Source organism: Typopeltis vanoorti, chromosome 2 (assembly GCF_054136105.1).
Source record: "Typopeltis vanoorti isolate ZY-2024b chromosome 2, IOZ_Tvanoo_1.0, whole genome shotgun sequence".
NCBI classification, from domain to species: domain Eukaryota; kingdom Metazoa; phylum Arthropoda; class Arachnida; order Uropygi; family Thelyphonidae; genus Typopeltis; species Typopeltis vanoorti.
In genome coordinates, this window is record NC_143550.1 from 69609855 (window position 1) to 69628812 (window position 18958).

An 18958-nucleotide genomic window follows, 5' to 3' on the forward strand; every position below is an offset into this window, starting at 1 on the left:
TTATATCTGGGTAAATACATACGATATTTCAGGCACAAGTTTACGAGATGCATATAAACTACCACTCAATAATCAAAAATCAAACTATGAAAGCAATAAGTCTTTTCCTCCATAGCACCATCTCTAATACAGTCCATTTTGTACAAAGCTAATGTATCCATACTGCTTCAACCAGAGACTGAAAGGCCACAAGCTAAGGGGTATAAGAAACAACAACTAACAGACAATATCGTTGTAGTTAGTCTATCAGACAGATTTCAGTCGATGCCATTGGGCGACCGCTGTCCGGGGTTTAGCTAACATATCACCCCAGTGCTTGGCCTCGGTTGGACCACTGCGCGATGAGAGTGTAATGCAACCAATTGCTTCGTTTCGGCCAATGTTATCCCAGTCCATAACGGTAACAGAAAGAGATGTTTCTCTAATATGCTCCCAAGACACAAGAAACTGAAATGTTTCATTGAATACTGGATTCAAAGTTCTCTTATGGACCTCAGTTTTCTTTTTCTCTAGTCGTTTTTCTCCTCTTTGTAACCATACTTTCACATAAGGATCTAGAAAAGAAAAGAAAACAAAATAAGTGGTATGCTCGGTTATTGAAATGATACAAATTTACAGGACAAAAGCAAACTTTCAATTGATTTCTTGTATCATAAATGGGGCAGGCATTTCTGTTTCTGTATTCAGAATTAAATGCGCGATGTACCTTAACCACAAATTCCTGCAAGAATGATTACAACGACCTCCTATCAATATGCTAGCAGTAATTTATTTATACGTTCCGAGAATTTCAATGACGTTAGCGTCGTTGCTTTGCTATCGTATAATATATTGCTTTTTTCAGGACGCCAATTAAACTTTGCTAAGATGGTTTACTAACGCGATGTAATGAATCAAAGATTATTCATTACAAACAGAAACAGGAAATTGTTGCAACTTAAAATTAAGATCTTTCCTTTCGTTTGTTATTGAAATTGTATTCATACCATGGAATTTCTGGGAAACATCACGCTTAATGGATGTCCAAATTAAATGAGAGAGTAATGTGGATGCCATAAAAACAATAAATTGCTAATATAATATATTAATGCTTATCAGTATAACATTACCGTGTGTGTGTGTGTGTATGTGTGTGTGTGTGAGAGAGAGAGAGAGAGAGAGAGAGAGAAGAGAAGAGAAAGGTATGTTGGTTATATGCCAAGTCGTGGTATGAATTAATATTTAGAGGACTGCATAATTAAGAAATTAATCAATAAAACAAGTATTACAACTCAGGATAAGTTATGTTAATGGTCAACACAGGACACGGAATTAAAACCATAATAACAATTCCTATTTTATTGCAGTTATGACTTTTACTGAAGAATTACTGAATGATCAAAGATACTCACAGTCCTTACTACGAGAATAGCAAACTTTACTTATACCGAATCGCTTGGAATATTCGTAAACATATTAAATGACTTCTCTTTAATCCGAGATACGGTGAAATTATGTATAAAATACAATAATTTAAAATGATGTTGAATTTAATTTTAATATAAGTTGCACAGTAGGACATTTTATTAATTGGTTCAGTTTTGTCACTTTTGGAATGGAACAAAAGAAAGCTGTGATTTGTGTCCTTGAACTTCGATGTCATCCAGTGTAGAAACAGATAGCAGACAGTCCAGTTTTGATTCCGTAAATAACCCAACTATTTTCCGATGCTGTTATCATACAGATGTAAGTTCTCTTCCAATGGATAAAGGAGTAATTGGCATGCTATAACTCCTCTCTCTAATTATGATTTGAGAAATAGGTGTACTTTATGGTGAATTGGTATGGTTTTCTATTGACATTAATTACAAGTGTATAAAAATAAATGTAATTTTCTATTTTTTTGCAAAACACAAGTTGATCTGTAAATCAATAGCATCACTCCAGTCATATATCATTATTATTATCTCTCATAGAAAAAGAATAATAATGAACAGAGAATAAAAAGTATATTTAATATGAAAATTAAAATATTGAACAATTCTTCCTTAAAACAGTTATTCTCAACGTCTACTGAACTTATAAATTAATAAATTTGCAAGCTCATTTGATATATTAGAATTCTACTTAGACTGTTAAATATACTAACCCTTATCCATCCTCGTTTTGTTATTATTCCATTTATCTTGGAAAACCAACTGGGTAGGTAACTAAAAAATTCAAGACTTGAATTTAAATTTCTTGCTTATTTTCACAAAGTAAATATGCTCTCTTTTCAGTCCGCGGAGTCACTTTAAGATATTCCCAATTGTTGAATATCCGTCTAGACTGGCTCAAGACACCTATAACGTCATGCTTTTAACAAGATAAGCACATTACCAGAAAACTTTCTTGGAATCCTTAACATGTTATATATAACCAAAACTTCTACACCAATGTCCTCTTGAATGGTATTCTCATACTGTACCCTCTATTAAAAATTAACCAAACTCCCTATGAGCGAACATTTTGTGGGTTTTATTAAAACCTTTCCATTCTTCATTTAAACGTGTTTCGCAGTTCATATGAGATAAAGTGGAACAGAGAAACAGCGTGCATCTAACTACTGAGCTGTCCACACGTCTAACCACTAATCGTTCGCTAATATCTTGTAAATAGAATCTTTTGTTGACAAGTAAACATGAAAGAATTGTATCTTAAGCTTCTTACTGAAGTAAACGAAATTAAGTAAACGATACAGAAATAACCTATTAAGCTACCTGGCTTTCAATATTGGTTTTGCATATAAATCCTTATTTTAAAAATGCTATAAATATTAGGAATAGATAGAGAGAGAATAATGAATGAATAAAATTACTGCTACTTATATTTTTAATTAAATAACACTATAAACGAAACCTAGAGACACGAAGGTAAATCATGAGAACGAAAAATGAAGGTTGCCGGACATCATACAAAGTTCATCATTATAATTACAATAATAATGATGGCTAACTATGCACAACAAATAAGCTATGCTTTGGTTTGTCTTTCAAGTTGATTATAAAACTTCCTACTTTAACGAAAATTATGGTGAAGGAAATAAACAAATGAAAACTGTAGGACGCCTTCGTCACTAATCTTCTCCTACGTAAGAGTTGCGTTTACAGTTTTCTTTTATAATTTACACTCTTCTCTCTCTCTCTCTCTCTCTCTCTCTGTTGTCTGAGAAATAATATATGAACGATGAATTATGTATGACTTTAGCAAGGAAGTTAATTAAAACAGATTAGAAATTTTAATAATGTAAGGTTTAGAGTGGTTTTCTCTCTCGTTCGTATAAACTAGGCAACAGTAAATATTGTGTTTTCTTAAATTAGAAGTGCTTTGATTAGTTGTCTTCTGAAGTTGTCAAAAGGGGAACACTTTCTTGAATTATGATGTTACTTTCTTTCTTTCCAGGGAACATAACATTTTAAAGAACTTTCTTTGTAGTGAAAATATGTTATTTTTACACTGATCACACCACACACGCACACGCACACAGCAGAGAATAGACTAATATTTGTTGTTCGGGTCGCTTTTGCTAAAATTGTTGAACAAACATTGAATTTCTTATATGAGTGTATAGATACTCTCTTTTCTAATCTATTCGCCACCATCCTTTGTATACTCACAGAATTCCCAGGTTGACTATATCTCTATAATGACAATAAGCTGTTGTTGTATGGACAGATTATTATACCTGGAAAGGTAGAATATAGGAGTGGAAAATCAGTAAATAAGTTACAAGTGGTTCCAAAAAGTATAAAACACGAAACTCTAAAGATTTATTTCTCTATGTAATCTTCATCAACATTTATACACTTGTCACATCTCTATATCAGTCCTAGAAGACCAACTCCATAAACCCTTTTGTTATTGTCTCAGTCAACTCCACACCTCATTTTCAACCTTCTGATTACCAGCAGAATGTTTGCCATCAATTTCAGAGGTCTAAACAGATGAAAGTCGTGTGGATCGATATCGGGACTGTAATGTTGATGTTGAAGAAGTTCCCACTGAAGTTCTTGAATTCTCTCCCAAGGAATCTCAGAAGACCGTAGGCCTAATCTTACCAACTTGATAACTTAACCTTGAACTTCTTGTTTGTCAGCACCTAGTTGTGATCTGCTCGTGACAAACACTTCTTACCGTAAGAGAAAAGCAAGAACAATGTACCAAACATGCACATACGCATCGGCTATTCCATTCATCTCCAGTTGATCTTCGACTTTTCTTTGTAACTTATTGACTTTTTCTAGTACTGTTCAAGTGAAAAATGTAAATTCACGTTAGAAGTTTCATGAGAAAATATTTTATTTTCCCATTATATAATGAAAATACATTTTTGGAGATAAAAAGAAACGTGACAATTACTCGGGAACCCTTCAGATAGTAGGGAAAGAGAAGAAGCATTTAATTTTAAAATGTTCCTGATTTTGTTTTAATAGTTTAATTAAGCAAATGAGGTGGAGCATTTTCGTGCAAAATAAAGTCATTGAACAGTAAATGAAGAGGATTATTATCCTCTGGAACCACCGCTAACATTGCGTTACTTTTTCTGTTATACCCAGGCCATAATTGTTATCCACAGATAACGTGTCAACAATCTTCTATAAATAACGAAGGGTTTGATTCTGGACACAGAAACTCTAATTACAGAACATTGTTCACTAAAGCACATTCGTTACTACTAGACTATACGAGACACAATGAACACAACCGGGAACTGAGCGTGTTTAGAATTCTTTAAGAACATGATATCAATGTTTATCTATATTTAATAATGCATTTACTATACCTACCCTGATTATGAATAATTAAGATACATATTTATTTTGCAGTGTCTCCTGAGGTAAGAGACTGCATTTTGTTGTAAAATTATTGTATTTAATTCTGCTATATTTAATTACATCATTTATTTATGGTAAAAGAATCAACTTAATTTTTAAATTCAAATTTGGTAAAAGTTGTTTTGGTATAGGATCCACATGAACTCCATTGTTTTCAACGGTCTTGTGAAAGTTTCTTATTACTGTGTGTGTGTGTGTGTGTGTGTGTGTGTGTGTGTGTGTGTGTGTGTGTGTGTGTGTGTGTGTGTGTGTGAGAGAGAGAGAGAGAGAGAGAGAGAGAGAGAGAGAGAGAGAGAGTAGAAATTAGTAAGTTAGCGCATAATTCTACAAATGGAAATCTCGCTTTGCGTATTTTCTTTCCCCTCTAATTGCATTACTTATACGTATTATTTATATTATTACATTAAAATGAATAAAAAATAATTATCAATTTAAATTCAGATTCCTAGTATAACTGCACTCATTGTAATTGCACTGGTTTCAAATTTCTTATGAATCATATGTTTTTTTTTTACTGTCTGATATCTTTTCAAGATGTGTGAATAATTCCATGTAACGCATTCTTATTCAGATATTTTAATTGCATCTTGATATTTGAGTTTCCTTTTTTTCGTATCTACCTCAGCCAAGCAGCGTTTTAACATCCTGTACTCTCTCTCTCTCTCTCTCTCTCTCTCTCTCTCTCTCTGAATAACCATTTATTTCTATACAAACTGCATCTTTTATACTTACTGTAGATGATTTCCTTTTAGTTATGTCGACCGCTAACGAATACACTGACTCATTTCCTCCTTTTCCCCTCTCACTCAGGTTCTCAGTTTTCTGGTAGTATGAATTATAATATGAAAATGAGAATATTAAGCATTTTTTATATTTTATGTTTTATTTTATTTGGTTTATTTCTTTAAAAATTATGTTTAAACATGTAGTCATGTATTTTTTTTTTTTTTTTTTTTTACAAATGTGCGGATAACTTAGAAGTTTCGTGTTGATATGTTTGAACATTCTAGTTACTCACAAGTATGCTCTGATCATGAATGGTACTATTAGCAATCTCCTTCGTAAGCATATATCAAAGATGTATGCTGAGAGACAAAATATTGAGGTTGAATATCATATAATATACCACTTTTTTTCGACATGGAGATATTCAGCACAAAGTTTTTGTCGCTTAAATAATGATGTTAACACTGTCTGAATGTAGCAGTGTTTATTTCATTAATTTATTTTTAATTTTAACTCAAAACTCTTTTAAAAATTTATTAATTTTTAAAAGAGTTTTGAGTTGTATTTACATATTTGTTTTATTGCATCAGATGATCATTGATTATTTATCAAATGGATTTGTTCAATTGTCGTTACATTCTGAAAACAAAAATAAACAATACGACTACACTAATAATGTCGTGCGCGTAGTTTCGTGCCAAATGTTTTCGCATTAGATCTTCCGCCTAAATATTACATCAGCAGTGTCGCGATTGTCTTGTATAGATATTGATTTTCTAAGTCAGAAAGCAATCGAATAGTTGTAGTATTTGATTGTTTCCTAAATAACACAGCGAAGAAATGAGGTACATAGAAACTGCGCATTACTTCAAATAACAGAGGTTAGTTTCTTTTGTAATTCTGTAAGTTCAGTTTCTGGTTTTTCTGTTTGAAAGTTTCCACTTTGTTTTCCTGTTTCGCAGATGGACTTTCTGTTACTCTATTTCTCTTTTTCTTTACTGATTACCACAGCTTTATAATATGCTCAGTATCACGTTCTCTGAAAATGTCTATTTATTCATCTGTTCTTAAAACATTTTTCCTTCTATCTCGAATACGAACTTCAAGATCTTTATCAGTTGTTAACGTATTCCCTCTTGAAATGTGTAAATGAATTTCAATATTCCAATAAGTTCTCATGATAAAATTATGGGTAGCTTCATTAGGAATTTAGGAAGAAAATGCAGCTGCACCAACATCTACTAATCAATTGGTGCCACAGTAAGATTAATGCACAGAAATCAACAGCGTGAATCAGACACAGAATTTTTATTTTCATTAGAAGACCAAAAGTTATCTCAAAAAGTTGTCTGTTAGGCCACAGACCATCCTGGACAGTGGAAATTATAGGTGCAATTTGGAAATACTATTATCTTCATAATGCCTATAGAATAATTTAATAAATTTTTCATAATGCATATTAAATATATCAATCAAGTAACTTCTAAAACTCTTACTTTCTCAGAAACCGACTCAGATTTTGCATAGGAGATACGGGTGTTTTGTGGTTTATTATTAGCAGTGTGATCGAATATATTTGAATAAGTGTTTATCTGGGATGAAAGACCTTAGATATTCGGTTGCGAGTCTCACAGAAAAGTTTCCGTATTCGGTTTTCTCCTTCAGCCAAACAGACCCGCTGGTAGAAAAACGTGCGCAATCAACAGTAATACAATTATCGTAACTGTTCTGACAATCATTCCAAATAACAACAAATAGCATCTGTGCAAGTGATTTTACCAAAGTGATAAATGATATGCAGATTATCCAGTTAGTAATAGCCCATTTAAATTACAAATCTCGCACTAGGGAAAAAAAGACCACATGCTTGTTTTTTAGATGCGTTTAACACAGTGGACTGGACAAATTTTAATCAAATGTAGTGTATGTATGAACACTGCTTTTGGAAAGAAGTCAACCTACACCGTAGTGTGAAGAACAAACAGCCATGGCGCCCACCTTAATAAGATGTACAATCTCCTTTCGCTGCGATGACTGCAGCAATCCTACGGGGTATATTTCCCCAAGCGTATGTTAGCGATCAATGGGAATTTGGGAACATTCTTCCTGTAGGCATGCAATGAGGTCCTGGACGATTGTCGGGCGGACGCCCTTTGACCTGACTAGACGCTCCTGTTCATCCCACATATGTTCAATAGGATTGAGATCAGGCATCTGAGGAAGCCAGTTAAGTGCGGAGACGTTTATATCCACAAATCACGCAGCTACAGCCTTATGACTGCTGTTTTTACGTTTTACGGCTCATTTTTTTTTCTTTTTGATGAAAAAGGCAATTAATTTGCTGAAAAAAGCAAAGCGTTGAATTGTCCAGAATGCTCAGATACCTATCGGAGTTCAATGTCGTGACACCGCAAACATAGGTGAGAGACCAAACCAGGAAAAACAGGACCATACCATCACACCACCACTTCCGAATTTCATAGTTGTGGTTAACGTAATCTTGTAAGAGATGTTCACAGGGCGTCCAACACACAAAAAACCGTCCACCTGTACGGTAGAGTGTGTAGCGTGATTCATTGCTCCATAACGTTGCTTTTCAAGATTCCACCTCTCACTATACACGATCTTGTACCACTGAAGATGACACTGCACGTTGGTTTCGGTAATGTAGCGCTTACATATTGTAGTCTTACCATGGAAACCCACGTTGTAACCCTCGGTTTTGAATATTTTTGTGCAGATTTGTGTTTCAGTCCATGCCCGGAACTCCACATTCAACTTATCGTCCGAAGAATGACGAGTTTTACATCGTGTCATTCGCAGAACGGTCACGTTCGATTAATGTGGTGGGTCTTCCACTGCGGGTATAATTTGCAGTTGACTCCTTGCTCTTCCATCTCGGTATATCACTGATTGTTGACTTGAGGTGGCCCAATTTGTCAATAATGTGTTGATCAGATACTGTAGTCCTGTAACGTGGCATCCTATCACAATGTCTCTTTCAAACTTCATCAGTTTCCCCTTCCCGTAGCCATTTCACCTGGACACAGTTGCAATGATTTGGGAGCATCATATTCCTCCAATTTTTAGCTGTTACAAACACGATATATATGGCATTTTCAGCATGAAACGCGGAACAATGGAATACGCGTAAACGACAGAAAGATTTACAGTTGAATATGAAATCACGAATTGTAAGAGAGCAAAACTAGATTGTTTTGAATTACGGGCGAAGCAACTAAGGCCGTAATTCAATATACTGTGTCTGCTAAGTGTTGAGTTTTCTCTGATAGTTTGCGTTCACGAAAACGGGAGTAAAATCTCCAGTTTTCAAAAGAAAAACATCTAACCCCATACCCCTAACCTTGTTATTAGACTGGCTAGTTGCAGTAGAGCAGTAGTCTAATTATAACTGAAGTCCTGGCTAGGTTTGATAAAAGGTATATAAAAATTAACGTCAATGGGAGTGTTAACTGAAACTTCCCTTCACATAAGAGAGATAAGCCATGCAGTCCAATCATTTCAAATCCTAACGATATAGTAATGCTTAACATTAGTCAATCCACATGCAACTTTATGTCACATAAAACACATTTAGTCTTTTTTTTACCAGTTAATCCTATGTGCAAGTGATTGTATATTCGCAAGTTCAGACTGTTCTAGTTCTTTGTGCTTTATGTGATTTTTATGATCCTCGCCCCACGAAGCGCCACCAACCGCCTATATTAGACCAAAGTAACGTAGATCCAGGTACAAGGGATCTGAATAACTCAGGACAATACAAGTTTTACTGACTGAACATAACAATTACATCATATCCTAATTCCTAATTTATGCTCACGCGTAGACCTACACATTTTACCGTGTAGGCTTTCGGAGCCGAAATCCTAAGCAATAGGTTAGTTACTCCTTATTCCTGGAGGTGTCCTATGTCTGTAGAAGTGTGCGTTCACTGGCTCGGTTTGTCTGTTCTGGGGGACGAAAAACCGAGTTTCCTGGTGAAACTCCCCCGTATGAGACCGGCTAACTCACCTTCCATCGAAAGAGACCAGATAAAGACCAGTTCCTCACGTCACTGACGGGAATCGAACCCAGGTCTTTCCGACCAAAGGGCTTCGTCTATACTGACAGCTACGGAGACTCTCAGCAACTGCACATACATTTTAAACTTTGTCATTTGCAGTAATCAGATTATGGATTTCCCTACTAAGATTTTTGTAAGAAGATAAGTCCATGGGATGTCATATTCCTGATCGGTCTCAACATCATTCAAGTCCAAATTCTGGTTTTGTCAAGATTCTCAATCATCGGACTGTTTACTCGACTTACAATATGTTCCAGCAAGGAATAAAACATATAAAGTGTACTCTTTATATAATGATTTCAGTGGCACGTTCAGTATGAAGACAACGCACAAATATATAAATTTTCAACTGTACAAGAAGTTTACAGTGTGGATATTTCTTCAAGGAATCTACGAAAGCATTCCCAAAATACTTAGATACTCTTGATATTCATATACAAGTTATACTATCGAAAAGTATTCTTCATTTTTTAGATAGAGCAAAATGTAAGCTTCCTCCATTAGAATTCTAGTGCCTGTCGCTGAAGGATTACAAACGTAATATATAAGAGATATAAACGAGTAAGTTTGTAATGAGTAAACCCTTAAGGGCTCACTTTAGTGAGTGCGGTAGCGGCAAACCCGAGATACCTGATGCTAGACCGTGTCTTACTTCATGTAATATACATCTGTATATTATCCGTAGACCGGTCCCTACTCTTCTTTCTTTCTTTCTTGTCGTTCCTCTTGCTCCTTTCCCCGAATGCTATTGGAGTAGTCGAGAGCTAGGGGTGAATGTTTCCTGTTACACTATGTTTTCTCCATCTCATGCAGTGGGAGTCTGCTTTCCCTCCCAAAAGGCAGGTTTGGAGGCGATATGGTAGGCTCCACCACCGAACTCACCCTGCGAAAGGTTAGTAGCCTGTCCGAGGAAAATTTCAAATTACTCGCAAAGCTCTGAAGAAGAAAAATAGGATAGATTTAATCGGAATTGATCCGGCAAATGGACAGGGACAGGGACAGGGACTTCTCTTTGAGAAATTAAAAATAGCTACTTGGAATGTCCGTGGAATCACATACAAAATTGATGAACAGAGAACTAAAAAAATAGAAACATTGATATAGCAGCAATAACTGAGACAAAAAAAAGAAAAAGAAGGGATCTCAAATTCTAGAAGATTATGTCATGATCTTCTCTGGAGTTCCAGAAGAAAAATCGGCTACATCCGTGGTTGCAAGTTGGATTAATAAAAAATGGAAAAAAAAATTTTAGATTATACTTGGCATCAGACAGAATAATCAAAGTTAGAATGAAAATTATGAATCAATCATTCAATATTTTTGGAATTTATGCACCAGTAGATGAAAAAGAGGAAGAGACAGAAGAACCGAAAAACTTCAGGAATGTATTGATGAAACAAATTAAAATGAAGCAAAATCATGATGGTAGATTTCAACGCTAGAGTGGGAAGTAACCCAATAACAGGATGCATTGGATCAGAGGGAGAATCAGTAATCAATAACAATGGAGGTGTATTAAGAGACTTCTGCATATTTAACAATCTAAAATTCAGCAATTCTTTCTTCAGGCATAAAAATATACATAAGTACACATGGGAAGCAAGAGAAACAAAATCAATAATATATTACATTATTATTAACAACAAAGTAAATAATAATATCATGGATACACGGTTTTTTAGAGGGAACGAAATTGATAGTGATCACATGTTGGTTGAAAGCAGATTTGAATTCATAAAAAGAACCACATACTTCAAAAGAAAGAAAAAGATAACGAAGCAACATCTAATAAACAGTTTAAAATTCACCTCCTACAGCAGAGTATTAGAAACTTATGTAAAAGCAGAATAAGAGATAAAATAAAACCAATCACAAACAATATTGAAACTGACTGGAAAAATATAAAGGAAACCATACTAAAAGCAGCAGAAGAAAGTTTAGGATACACATCAAGGAAAAACAAAAAATGGCTCAGAACTTGGAATGATGACTTAAAGGAGTTAATCGAAAGGAGAAACACTGCTGATACAATATAAGAAATTACGGGCTGAAGTCAGAAAGCTTTCCAGAAGTATACGCAGAGAAGATTGGAGTAAATATGTTAAACCATTAGAGCAGGATATCAGTGGACCACAAAGAATAGGGTTTAAACTTTTCAGGCAACTACAAACAGCAGAAAATGACCAATTAAGAAATAATCTAATTTCCAAAGAGGATTGGAGAACACTATAAAAGATTGTGGAATGAAAAACAAGAAATACAAAACAATGACAAAACTCGAAAAATTGAAGATATCAATATACAGGAAAGTACAGAAGAAATAGTAACGGAAGAATTTAAAAAAAATGGAAAAACTCAAGAAATAGAAAAAGTCTGGACCTGGATGGAATATGCGTTGAGCTCTTTAAATATCGGACAAATAGCTTAAAAGAAAACCTCCTTAAACTCTTCAATAATATCTGGAAATATCAAAAGATCCCAAAAGAATGGGAAACTGGAGTAGTAATATATTCACAAAAAACGGTCCCAAGGAAAAATGTGGAAATTACAGAGGCATTAATCTCTTAATAACAGCATCTAAACTATATGCAAACATCTTAAAGAACAGACTAATTAAATATACAGAAAATTATTTAAAAGAAGAACAGTGTGGCTTTAGAAGAGAGAGAGAGAGAGAGAGAGAGAGAGAGAGAGAGAGAGAGAGAGAGAGAGGACGCACAGATGCCTCTTTCACAAGATCATAGAAAAAGAAAAGAATTTAACTTGCCCACTTTTCTTCTATTTATTGACAACAAAAAGGCATATGATAACTTGAACAGAAATCTACTCGGGAAAATATTACAAGGCGATAAAATATCTCCTAAATTAATTAAAGTCTGTACAGAGAAACAAAATTTGCATCAAATTTGCAGATGGAACATTATCAGAACCTAAACTATAAATAAAGGAGTAAGACAAGATTGCGGCTTATCCCTAATCCTATTCAACATTTATATAAACAGAATACTAAAAGAATGGAAAGCAACTGTCTAAGATAGAATTAAACTAACAAATAATAAACAACTAAATACAATACTTTATGCAGGTGATCAAGTACAAATTTCAAATTCAGAAGATAAACTCCAAATTGCAACTAACCATTTAAATGAAATAGCAAAAAAAAATTTTTAATGAAAATATCTGAAACAAAAGCAATGGCAATGTGGAAACACCATTCAAAATTAAGTTTAACAATAGAATAATAGAACAAGTTACCGAATTCAAATACTTCGGAAATATAATCTCGCAATACAATACTGATTCACAATTGGAAACAAGACTACAAATTTACAATAGAATAAATGGCATAATTAAAAGAAATTTTGGAAAACAAATGACTAAAGAAACTCAATTAAGATTACATAATATGACGTTTAAACCATCCCTCAATTTGGAAGTGAAACCTGGATTCTAAAACAAAGAAACAGACAAAGATTGGAAGCAGCACAAATGAAGTTTCTAAGACCTCTCCTGGGACTCACTAGATTAGATAAAAAGAAAAACAGAGAAATAAGAGAACGATTAGATACAAAAAACATCGTACAAGAAATAGAAGAATATCAGCAAAATTGACTACAGCAGATAGAAAGGATGGATAACAATAGGATTCCCAAACTAGCATATAAATACAGGAAGAAGAGCCAGCTGACGTCTAAGACTAAGATGAAAAGACCAACTTCATCTGCAGAACAGGAACAGGACATAAAAAGCCTATTCCTGAATTGCTCAGACGACGAAGCCGAGTAAGTTGCTAAAAGAATAACTGCATAAGGAAAGTTGTTAAACATTATTCCATCCTTATAATCTGAAAAAATCCAAAGCACTCTTTATCTTTCGATTTGAGAAGTAGTTCAACTCAATGCTATTTCGAAATATTTTCAGTTTTGTTTATTTATTTTGTATATGTTCTACCAAACCATGATAGCATTTCAACTCTAGTTAGACTCTGCCACTATACTATAACTTATACAGTAAGGCCCCCATATCCGCGGGGTTTGGTTCCATTGTCGTCCGCGGATAGTAGCGAACCACTAGTGAGACCCAGATTTTTTCACATATATAGCAAAATTGATGCAGGAAATTATTAGTAAATTGACTTAGTCTCACTCGCTAGGACTGTAGGGTTTTTTAGTGAATATGTTATGTAGTTAATATATAATGTATATGTTACCGCTAAAGTGCGAAAACCGTTAATGTGCACATTACCTAGCTAATCTGCAGATTAATTGATTTGCTCCGTTAACGTGCGGAATCAAGAGCTTTTCGCATTTTACCTAGGTAATGTGCACATTAACGGCTTCCATATCGTTAAAGTTCAAAAGTTTGTTTCTCTCATTTCCTTTCCCTACTCCCCCCCCTCTCCCTCCACTTTTAGTTTGGTTTTTTAATAAGTAAACATAATTTTATCATATGTTTTTTTTCTTAATTGTAATAATATTTTAAACCGTTTGATTCCTTGTATTATATTAATTGATTGATGATTGATTCTATCAACTAATTTGTTGATTGTTTGATTGTATTAACTTGATTCTTTAGATATCAAAAAATAAATAAATAACATTATCTTAATTTAAACATACAGAAACGTTGCTGTTGTTCCAGCAAAGATCTTATTTTCACTTTAACGAGTGCCTAGTAGGTAATGTGCAGATTACCTAGGTAATTTGAGAAATGAAACAATTTTCCGCACATTAACGGATCACCGTATTTAATCTGCACAATACCTAGATAATCTGCAGAATAACTGATTTCTGCACTTTAGCGGTAACTTATACACTAAATTGTATGGCTAAATAAATAATAATAAAAAATAGTTATTTTTTTATTAAATGAGGTAATATCTAGACTACCACTTCACCCGTACTACTCAGGGGTGCTTTTGTGAACATATATAATGTATATGTTACCGCTAAAGTGCGAAAACCGTTAATGTGCACATTACCTAGCTAATCTTTGGCAGTCGGATGCTTGCTTGTCTACTGAGCAAATGATGTGGAAGGCTGAGGATCATCGATAGTAGAAGCTTTATCGTATTTGGGCACACATTCCATTGCTCCTCGACAATGATATTACATATTTATTTAAACTTATCACGAAACAATTTTTACTCTTTAGAATCTATGAGGAGTAATGGAATGTGTGCCCGATGCGATAGAAAGCACCCCTGAGCAGTACGGTTGAAGTGGCAAACCAAAAATTTGCCTCATGCAATAAAACTTTGTCTTTAGACAAATAAAATTTAACCCACATAATAATTATGTAGAACAAAATGAGAAAACATGCTAATGAAAATGCAATTGTTAATACACTCTTAACATTTTTATTCTTATTAGGAGGAATCAACTGAGAACATATTGATAAATATGTTCAGCTACATATTTATTCATCTTCTGAATCTTTGGCAGTCGGATGCTTGCTTGTCTACTGAGCAAATGATGTGGAAGGCTGAGGATCATCGATAGTAGAAGCTTTGTCGACTTTTTAAAAAACAGTGTTATTGGAAGCTGCCTTTTTTGTCTCTTCAATTCAGTAAACAGATTCTGCAAAGGTTCCAAAGATTCTGTTATTGTGCGAATAATTTTTATGCTGCGCTCCATCATTGAATCATAATCCGTTATCTGTTCCTTTAATGTTTGAGTCGTTCGAAATATCGTGGCCAATTTTTCGAGTGTCCACGCTGGTGGTTCTTATTCACTTTCATTCTCATCGTCATCTTCTTCTATAGAAGATTTGGCAAGATCTTTCACCTCCTCGTTAGTGAGTACCTCACGATATTCATCTATGTAATCATTCAATTATTCTTCTGTCATGTCGTCAAATCGCTCTCCACCTATTTTCCGTGCTGAGTTAATTATCGTTGTTATCTGTGAGTTAATATCAGCGACGTTTTGGGAATTATGAACGGCATCACTCCACAAATTCTTCCATCATGCAGTTACCGTTTCTGGTTTCAATTCGTCCATTGCTCCCTTGATGAATACAATTGCGTCTGCAATTGTGAATGATTTCGCAATTGCAGACGATTGATGATTTCGCAATTGCAATTGATGTTTTACAACATCAGCAGAATCCTCAACCATTGCACGAATCATATAGAAAACCTGCCGAGTTTTATGAAGCTTTGGAGCATCTAACGACACTTTGATGGAGTGGCTGAAGCAATGAGGTCGTATTAGGTGGGAAGAAACCACTTGAACATTTTCATCTTTGGTGATTACTGCCTGGAGCGTTGTCTATTATCAATAAAACTTTAAATGGTAATCCTTCCCTTTCAAAGTATTTTTTCACCTCCGGAATAAAACTTTGATGGAACCATTCCGTAAATAACACGGCCGTGACCCGCGTTTTCGGATTTGATTGCCAAAAAACAGGCAGACAACTTTTGTTTTTGTTTTTAAGGGCACGTGGATTCTGTGCTCGGTAAATAAGGCCAGGTTTAATACCAGCTGCGTTGCCACAAAGCACCAGCGTCAATCTGTCCTTAAATGCTTTAAAGCCTGGTGCTTGCTTCGCAGTTTCATGAATGTAGGTCCGTTGGAGCATTTTCTTCCAAACGAGTCCGGTTTCATCACAATTAAAAACTTGCTTAAGATGATAACCTTTCTCTGCAATAATGTTTTAAATTCTGCTGGGAACAATGTAGCAGCTTTCTCATCAGCCGATGCAGATTCTCGCATAATTTTTATGTTTTTTAGATTACACCTAGTTTTGAATCTATGCAACCAGCCCTTGCTTGCTGTAAATGACTTTTCTTCCTCTTCTATTTCGTCTTGAGGCCGCATATCTCCATATAGGATCAATGCTTTTTGCCGTAACTTGTTACCGTCAATAGGAATCCTTTTTTTTTTTTCTTGTCCTGTCTTCCACCCACAAATTCAAAGCTTTCTCTACCTTGAGTAACGCCTTATCACGCATATCCGTAACTTTTGCAGATTTGGGCGCAATGGAAGGACTGGCACGAATTTTTTCTTTGTTCTTCAACACTTCACGTATCGAAGATTCACTTTTATTACAGATCTTGGCAACGGTTGAAATTGACTTTTTTTCTACTTCAATCATATTGATAATCTTTGATTTTTCACTAATACTGAGCACTTCACGTCTTCTCTTCGGTTTTAAAGCCATTTTTAAATTGTTCACAATTTATTTGCTTGAATTTAAACGCAATTTTTTAATTGCAATGACAGACAATTGACTGCTTTCTTCGACAATTCGAGTAAAACTAAACATGAACAAACACGCAGGTTTAAGTCCATGCGCCTAGCAAAACAAGCGTGTTTCGACAGGTTTTCAGCCTGCGCGTATGCATGTTTCAACCGGCGCGGTGCTCGACCGTTTCGCGTGCTTTTTTCGAACCACGGATAAGTGAAACCGCGGATACGAGGGGACCTAATGTATTTCCTGTTTGGGCCTGTACTCTTTTAAACCATAGTGAATCTGATACTCACGACACGCAGAGTGAAAAATCTATAAATAAAAAAGCTTATTTTTTAAGTAAGTACTCAGTATTTATTATATGTGGGTAGTAGCACCCATTGTATTAACAGAGCTGTTTAGAATTTCGTTCTTCCTTCATTTTGCTGTATTATTTTTTCCCATAATTTGTCTTCCAACAAATAATTACAACTTTCCTAGAAGTTCCATCATTATAAGAATAATGGATTCGTTGATTTAGCTTTGCGCTAATTGCTTGCAATAGAAGTTATCTCACCCAGAAAATCGGGCAAAATGTTGTTTAAAATAACTGCGATTTAGTTCTTAATAAACAAAGGAAATTAATCTCAAGAGGATTCGCAAATGAAGACCTTTTGATACATTAATGACATAATCTAAATCTTTCGTTCTTTTAAATCTTTCATTCACGGTTTTCATGATTTTCTCTTCTTTCTTTAGTCAAATATTTCGCTTTCAGCTACAAGTGTTTGATTTAAATACCGAAGCCTTTTTTTATGTGTCTCTCCTAGTCTCGAATGTTTTTTGGTATACTCCAGTGTCTGAGTAAAATAAAGAAAACTAAATATTAAGTTGTGCTAGCTCACATTAATTATGGTGTAATGAAGTAACGATTGGTCTCGCAGGACTCGGTTAATTAATTTAACTCAGCGAAATCACGATTTTCCATTTTTCATTCTCATTTTTTCTTTACAGGTATAATTAAGTACTATTTATCAAATTTAATTTTAATGTTTTGACATTCTTTCATTAAGAATGCTTTTTCTTTTTCTTTTTTTTTTACTTTTCTACTTGAACTTCATTTTAATTTGACGAAACACAATATTTATTTATTTTTCATTTTAAAGACTGAAGGCACAAAATAATTTACTTTTCTAATGTTGCTTCGTGCTGTGCTAAATAAAATAGCAGATAAAAAAACAGTAGCAAAGGTAATACGTTATTAAGATTTAATGGCCCTCATGTTTTATGCAGTAAACATTGGGATGGAAGGAGTAGAGACATTGGAGATGGAGCATCTTGGTGAAACCAAATGTTTTTTATATGGCGTCAATTTTCAATCTAAAACTTACTGATGTGCAACAGATGAAAAAGAAAACGTATAAGCTCCTTCTCTCCAAAATTTAAAAAAAAATCACTCAGTACAAAATCACTAGCATCAACTCCATCTGTGGGCGTATAAAATACTAGAACCATTGTACGTTTTCCTGTTCAGGTAGCGAAAATATATAAATAAATAAATAAAAATAAATTGGATTCATATTTATATCGGCTTATAAACCCAGTTTTAAATACTTATTTTAAGCATTCGATAAGATACTACTGTAGATATAAATAATATATGAATACCTGTATCTTGCTAGGTAACAGAATAAACATCATGACAGAGGATCCTCTCTTCGTATGATAATACGATGTTCACAGATCGTTGTGAAACTGTTTTGTTTAATAAGTCTTTTCTCTTTGTATGAGAGAACAAGAGAATATATTAACGCACTGATACATAGTTACAATAAAAAAGAAAAGAATGAAAAGGAAAAAAAAATAACAGGCTTTACTGAAAATGTGTCATTACCTATCGCTCATTTCGTTTTTAACACACTTTACTTGTTTGCTTCATTTACTTGTATATTTTATGTCATATTTTCCTCTTTCTATTGTATTATATAAAAACATAATATAGATTTTAGGAATATTAATAAATATTCTTTTTCAGTAAAGCGTTCTAAAATAGACCGTTTCGTGCATTTTATTTTTAGTGTTCATCCCAGATTTTTATGAAATTTGAAACTTCAAAAAAAAA

At 34.2% G+C, this 18958-nt stretch overlaps 1 protein-coding gene across 1 annotated transcript in view; it reads right to left on the reverse strand.

The window, feature by feature from the left end:
• Positions 1 to 246: 246 nt before the first annotated feature.
• LOC150109148 (synaptotagmin-7-like) overlaps positions 247 to 18958 on the reverse strand; it is a 100679-nt gene continuing 81967 nt past the window's right edge. Inside the window, exon 6 of the mRNA XM_090401710.1 lies at positions 247 to 554. Coding sequence (XP_090257836.1) covers positions 247 to 554 — 308 coding nt within the window. The remainder of the gene's footprint in view (positions 555 to 18958) is intronic.